The sequence below is a fragment of the Phaseolus vulgaris genome, chromosome 2, assembly GCF_000499845.2.
Source record: "Phaseolus vulgaris cultivar G19833 chromosome 2, P. vulgaris v2.0, whole genome shotgun sequence".
In the NCBI taxonomy this organism is placed as follows: domain Eukaryota; kingdom Viridiplantae; phylum Streptophyta; class Magnoliopsida; order Fabales; family Fabaceae; genus Phaseolus; species Phaseolus vulgaris.
Window position 1 is genome coordinate 16097887 of NC_023758.2, and position 6235 is coordinate 16104121.

Genomic DNA, 6235 nt, shown 5'->3' on the forward strand with positions numbered 1-6235 from the left:
TATTATTATATTCTTATAAACAGTATTAGATTCACACTCTAATAAATTCATATTTTATTATTTTTATTTTATTAGTGGTAAAGAAATTTTTCTCATTTTGAATTTGATATCAAACATATGTGATACAAAATTCAACATACAATTTATTTTTAATAAACTATTTATATTTTACTTGGAACAGATTACATACTAATTTTAATATTATGATATTGAATTATTATAAAATAAAGTTAAATTAATCATAATTAATACAATAAATACTAATAAATATTTTTTAACAGACTAAAAGGGAGGGTAGTATCCATGGTACTGGTGGCTGTTGTTGCAGTCTTAGTGAAGTGTTCTATTGGGTATTTTTTTTTATAAATTGAAATTATTATACTATAATAACATAATTTCCGGTTTGAAAAAAAAAATTAAAACATAAATTACTAAAACAAGAATTAGTAATAGACTAAAAATATTTTAACCTATAAATATTGACTTCAAAACTGATTTGACGTAATTATAAAACATACATTTACTAGGAATTGGAGTAATTGTGTGAAAATTGATCAAGTATTGGTTTCCCAAATTTAAAGCTTTGATCACGGTATTTGGTGCACCTATACACGGGATAGGATGTTAGAAGAAGTCGTGATGCATTTAAAAATTCTTAAACTCTTTAGTTACGAAATATAAAATTAACAAAAAAAGGAAAACAATATGAGATGATTGGATTATTGATTTAAAAAAAAATGTCTTACAAATTTGTTTAAATTAGCAAAAAGTTGACTTTGAATTTCACTTCAAGGACAAGATTTGGCCACATGATAGAGGATGAGGCGAAGCAACTTAATTTCAGGGTTTAGGATAATCTGGCCACAATTTATTACGGCAGTTATGATTTGGTTGTGAAAATAATATTAAGTTGTTTCTCTTAGCATTTCATAGCTTCACACCTATAATTTCAATGAACATTTCGAATAGTATGATTTAAAAAAAAGTGCTAAAACATTTTTTTTATTTTTAATTAAATAATCTGAAACATGTTTAATTTACTTAAGAGACTTTCAATTCATTCCTTGATTGTTTTTTCCCCATTAGTCTTAAAAGAACGAAACTTCCTGTTTAAATTATTTTAATGATTTCTTCTAACTTAGTTTCTTTTTATCATTACTATTAAAATGCCTACGTGGCTCTAAAACAAAGTTAAAAAAGAAAGATTATTTCTTCTGTTCTTGCGCCTATTCAATTTGAGCAAGAGATTGATGCAAACAAGTTTCGTAAGAATTAGTTGTCATTTTTTATGGGGATAAAAGATCCACACGTGGACGTGACAGGACCATCTTTCAAGACCCTAAGGCAACAAACAGGTGTACAATAAAGGGTTTCAAAGGGAGCAAAACCAACAGTTTAACATTAGAGGACAACCTTCCTTAAAAGCTAAAGCAGAAGAATACGAAAGACTAAAAAATAGAAAGATTTCTTTGTCCCAAACCCTAATTCAGGTTCAGATTACTTAATCCAGAACAGAAAGAAAACATATTTCTAATCAACTATCTGGAACATAAATTTGTTTTCTAAATTATACAATCTCAAAGCTTCATTCAACATATCCAAAATACTTGATACAGGAAATTAACACAAGAATCAGAGATATTATAAGTCTCTTTTTTTTCAAATTATGGAAATGCCACAAAAAAGTAGAGTGGAAGAAGAATTAGCCCTGGTCTCAATTGTTTAGAAGCTTTCTGATACACACTTGTATCTCTAGAGAGAGATGATGATAGAAACGTTATACTTGGCTTTCAGAGGGAAGAGAAAGAATAGGAGAGAGGTGATTGGCTTCATTTCCCTTGATAACAAATTCCAAATTTAAGAATGCCTGATTGTTAGTGCCAACATGCAGGCCTTCAGGACTGTTAATTACCAAGACACACCATCCATACCGAGTCATGGAACTAAAAGTAAACATGGTAATTCACATACATAGATGATGATGACAAAACACCCCCAGAATAAATTCAATCTGAATCGTGTCTCCTCCTCTCCTTATCTTTTTTGTGCCTCTTCCTGTCATCTGAATCACGAGAACGCCGCTTCTCATGTTTCTCACGTTTCTCTTGCTTCCTATCCTCCCGAGAATGCTTCTTCTCACGCTTTTCATGTTTCTCCTGCTTCCTCTCCTCTCGTCCTCTCTTTCTTCTACTTTCATCTTCTGAAGCATCTTCAGTCTTCGTTGCAGGTTGATTTGGTATAGATACACTTTCCACCTCAGCTGGTGCATCATCCACTGAAAGCTTTGAAGAACCGGGTTCTTCCCAAGGGCGTGGTTCTCTACAGACGATAGGAAATGTATCAGAATATTGGTAGGGAATTCCTTGAGAATAAACATGATTGGTGGTATAATAGTTTCATTTAGTAGGTAAACAAACTCACCCGGTGGAGTATTTTTTCAAGAGAATAAATCTGTTAAATATTTTAAAAGATCAATTTTCAAAGACGAAAGCGTGACAAACTACACAAGTACAACCAATCTAACATTATAGCCAATTGCAACTGATAATGATGACAACTATAACAAACTAGGATAGTGGATTGGTAAGCCGTAGTAGATTATTGACCATTGTATATTTCATACACAACAGCAATCCATGTTGAGTAAATCTCACATTCAGTGTTAGACCAGCAAAGTCAAAGAAAGAAAATGCATTTGTAGCTGGAAAATTTTCACTACCTAAGGTCCTAGGTAATTTCACAATATAGCAATTCTCCACCAGCCATTTTCCAATCTTACCACTGCACCTCACGGTTGGGCAAAATACAAAGAATGACAAAAAGAAAAAGAAAGATCCCAAAGACAAATTCACTACGTTCCATGCAGCTCTTCCAAATGCTATTAGGTTATCAGTTTTTGACCATACGCTAAATAAGATAACAATCCTGTTCTACGAAATCATAAACAAAGGAGTGATTACCCATTTTGTGATAAAAACCCATTAATTACAAGAAGGACTTTACTATTTTTTGGAACATCTGATGCTTCAACACATATGAACTGATACATCAAAAATTTACACAAGGGGTGGCAGCTTATTTTCTTATAAAACCAACTAACTAGACTATTTTTTGGACCATCTGATGCTTCAACATATCTAAACTCTGACATATCAAAACTAAATTGGGCATTAATATTCAGATGCTTAAGATCTGAGTTTGATCTTCAGAAAAATTGAGAAGTCACCATGAGAAATACGATACACCATACATAATAATACAAGTATAATAATCTTATTGTCCATGTGATGTGACCACAAGCAAATCCAGCAAGTTATTCTTAATCCAATCATTTTTATGACATGCAGTACAAATCCAACTATGAGGATTTCCAAGTCTTTATAAGGGGTATTTGACAATATTCTTAGCCCATATCGGACATCTCACACACCCCTTACACCAAGGACAGGAGATTTGGTGCATGAATTTTGTAAGACTAAAAGTCTACAAGTGCCCTAACATTAAGATTGGATAAGCTCAGATACCATATTACAAATGAATTGGAATCTAATTCACTCCAAAAGGTAAAAAGCATGAGGATTGACATAGTCTTTGAAGAAGTATTTTGTCCATATTTCTAGCCAATGTGGACTGTTTTAACATTTTTGTCATGAACCAATTGTCTCAAAAACTCAACAGTTAGGTAAAGACACATAAATGGTTTTATATTATATTTCAAATAATGAGCTAAAACATCAGAAACAACTGAAACAAAAAATAGAAAAAATTAAATTAATTATGAAGAAAATCACATATTTTATCTCTTTAAAAGTGTTTTACTTTCTATGTCACTTTACCTTGAAAAACCAAGACCTTGGACCCTTGCCGCTTCAGCATGACCTGCACCTAAGTCCTCTGCCGTAGACCCTCGCTTTACGAGTTCTGAAAACTCATGTTTATCTAGACGGTTACCTTGAGAACGATTAGCACGCTTGGGAGCTAAGCCAAGTGCTTCCCTCATTGCCTGCTCCTCTTCTTCCTTAATTCTTTTTATCTCTTCCCTTGCAGCTTCCATTTCTGCATTTTGGGACTTTTTATCCCTGGTATACCAGTAAAGATCTTTCCCTGTTGAATCAAAGGAGAAGATTCAATGATGCTCTTTTACTAAGATAATAACAAATTGCGCATTGCTAGAAAATTAGACCAATGAACTACACTGATCGAAGAGAAATCTATATAATAGATACAATAAAAAGAGGTTCTGTCCTCAGTACAGGTTCAAAGCAGTGAGATGGAACCATAATCATGGTAGGTAACAAAGTGAATCTTACAATAGAGTAGCTAAAACTCGTGTGCTCAAAGCATCCTAACATAGGCATTTCTTTAAACATTGGCAAAGCTAAAGTGTAATTAGTTTTCATTGGCAATACGCCGTCCATACAAAAAGAAAGGCATCCAGCAAACAGTTAATGGATTCCTACTTACTACTACTTCTTCCACGTAATACAAAGTGAGAAGAAAATCAGAAAAGTTATAAGAAACAAAGATGAAAAGAACCAAAGTGAATGCTTATATGCATGTGTCTCTAGCCTTTTTAAAGCATCTTAGAAACAAGAACCAGAGGAATAGTTTTTTCTTTTACGTGTCTGTCTATTTATCTTTCTTCAGACTTCCCAGCTTCTTATAAGTCAATTCAAGTAAATCGAATAGATCTTTATAAATAAAATTGGATGGATAAGAGTTCATTTCTAAATATAATGAAAGAAATGTCAGCAACAACAACATGGCATATGCTACGCTCATATACTTCCATTCCACATTACTTGAAATATTATGAAACAACCTAAGCTACAGTACCAAAATGAGTTAAATAGCAGTTCTAAGAAGAGGAGGTAGGGCAGCACTCAGGAGAAGCTTATGTTAGAGTAATTTGGCCAAATTTGTTCTACATAGAAGACAAATTGTTCTCTATGGAAAAAATAAGTCACTTCAGTAGATTCTGTAAACCAAAGACTGACCAATTTGATTGACTCAAACAGAGAATAAGGCAAACATAAGTTTGGAACCTCTGATGAAGACTATAAACAAAAATCTGTTTGAATAACCATGTTGAAAAAGACATAATAAGGGAACTTTGGTGCTTTTGGTAGGAATATCTCTTCTTTTATTCTTTCCATGTTAAACAGAAAAACAGAAAATACATACACAATGTGGAAGGTTTTCAGCTTGTAAATATATCATAGAGAAGGTGAAACAATAGCCTTTAAATAATACTGTGGACTGAAGTCTAAAAGTATCCAACTAAAAATTAACATAATCTGAATTCTTTAAATGGAAATATCAACTCGGGTTTAGTTCAGCACAGAGTTTAATTCCATTAGTCAATTCAAAAGATAAAACTATGAATACCAATTATAGGCATGTTATGGATCCCTCAAAGAATCAGAACAACAAGTCGAGGGCACCCATATCCCCCAGGTATCATGATCCAATGTCTGCAAATGTAACTAACTAATTTTTTGTCTCCATGCAACATGCAAAAGTATAAAAATAACATACAACATTTTCAATGAAGAAAGCGAATGCTGAGTTGAAATTAGCAATCAATTTTACCTTTCTGCCATCTTCCAACAGGAGCCTTGATACTGTGACCAAGATAGTTCTCCCTATGCTTATCAACTTTCACATCGTCCCAAGTGAACTCTGGCCATCAAAAGTAAAACACAAACAAACATCAAAATCATATTCATAAACAGTTAAAACAATAAACACAGATTTTATTCTTGAGAATGAATTTTGTAAACATCAGAGTTCTAGGGTTCAAGATGATCGATCAACTCATGAAAACATAAAAATAAAAAAATAAAAAAAACAAAACCCTAATTTGTAGAAACCGTTCAACATACCAAATACAAGAACGAAGTCCTGAAATTTCAATTTGAAATAATTCCAAAACAATTCGATACCCAAAAGACAGATGGAAAATAACGAGAAATTGAACGTGGCGGGACAAAAGAAGAGCGGAAACTTACGATCTCGACCGCCACGAACGCCTCCTCTGGTTGGATGATACATGTCTGCGCCTAAACACACTGTTCTCTCCTTCGCCTGTTATGAATTGTGTGCCTTGCATCTACCATCTATGTAATGAAATAATCACGTTTAAAGAGCGTTCACACAAAGTTACGCCTTGTTTGGATCGTATTATAAGGAGTTTAGGCTCGTTTTCTTTTCTTTCTTTTTTTTCTTTTTCCTC

The 6235-nt window shown here is 32.9% G+C and overlaps 1 protein-coding gene across 1 annotated transcript; it reads right to left on the minus strand.

The window, feature by feature from the left end:
• Positions 1–1809: 1809 nt before the first annotated feature.
• On the minus strand, positions 1810–6235 carry LOC137810805 (uncharacterized). Its single transcript, XM_068612256.1, has 4 exons — positions 6012–6235; positions 5593–5682; positions 3837–4104; positions 1810–2319 (listed from the first exon to the last, which is right to left on the minus strand). The coding sequence occupies exons 1-4, from the start codon at positions 6052–6054 to the stop codon at positions 2007–2009; spliced, it is 714 nt and encodes a 237-aa protein (XP_068468357.1). The 5' UTR covers positions 6055–6235; the 3' UTR covers positions 1810–2006.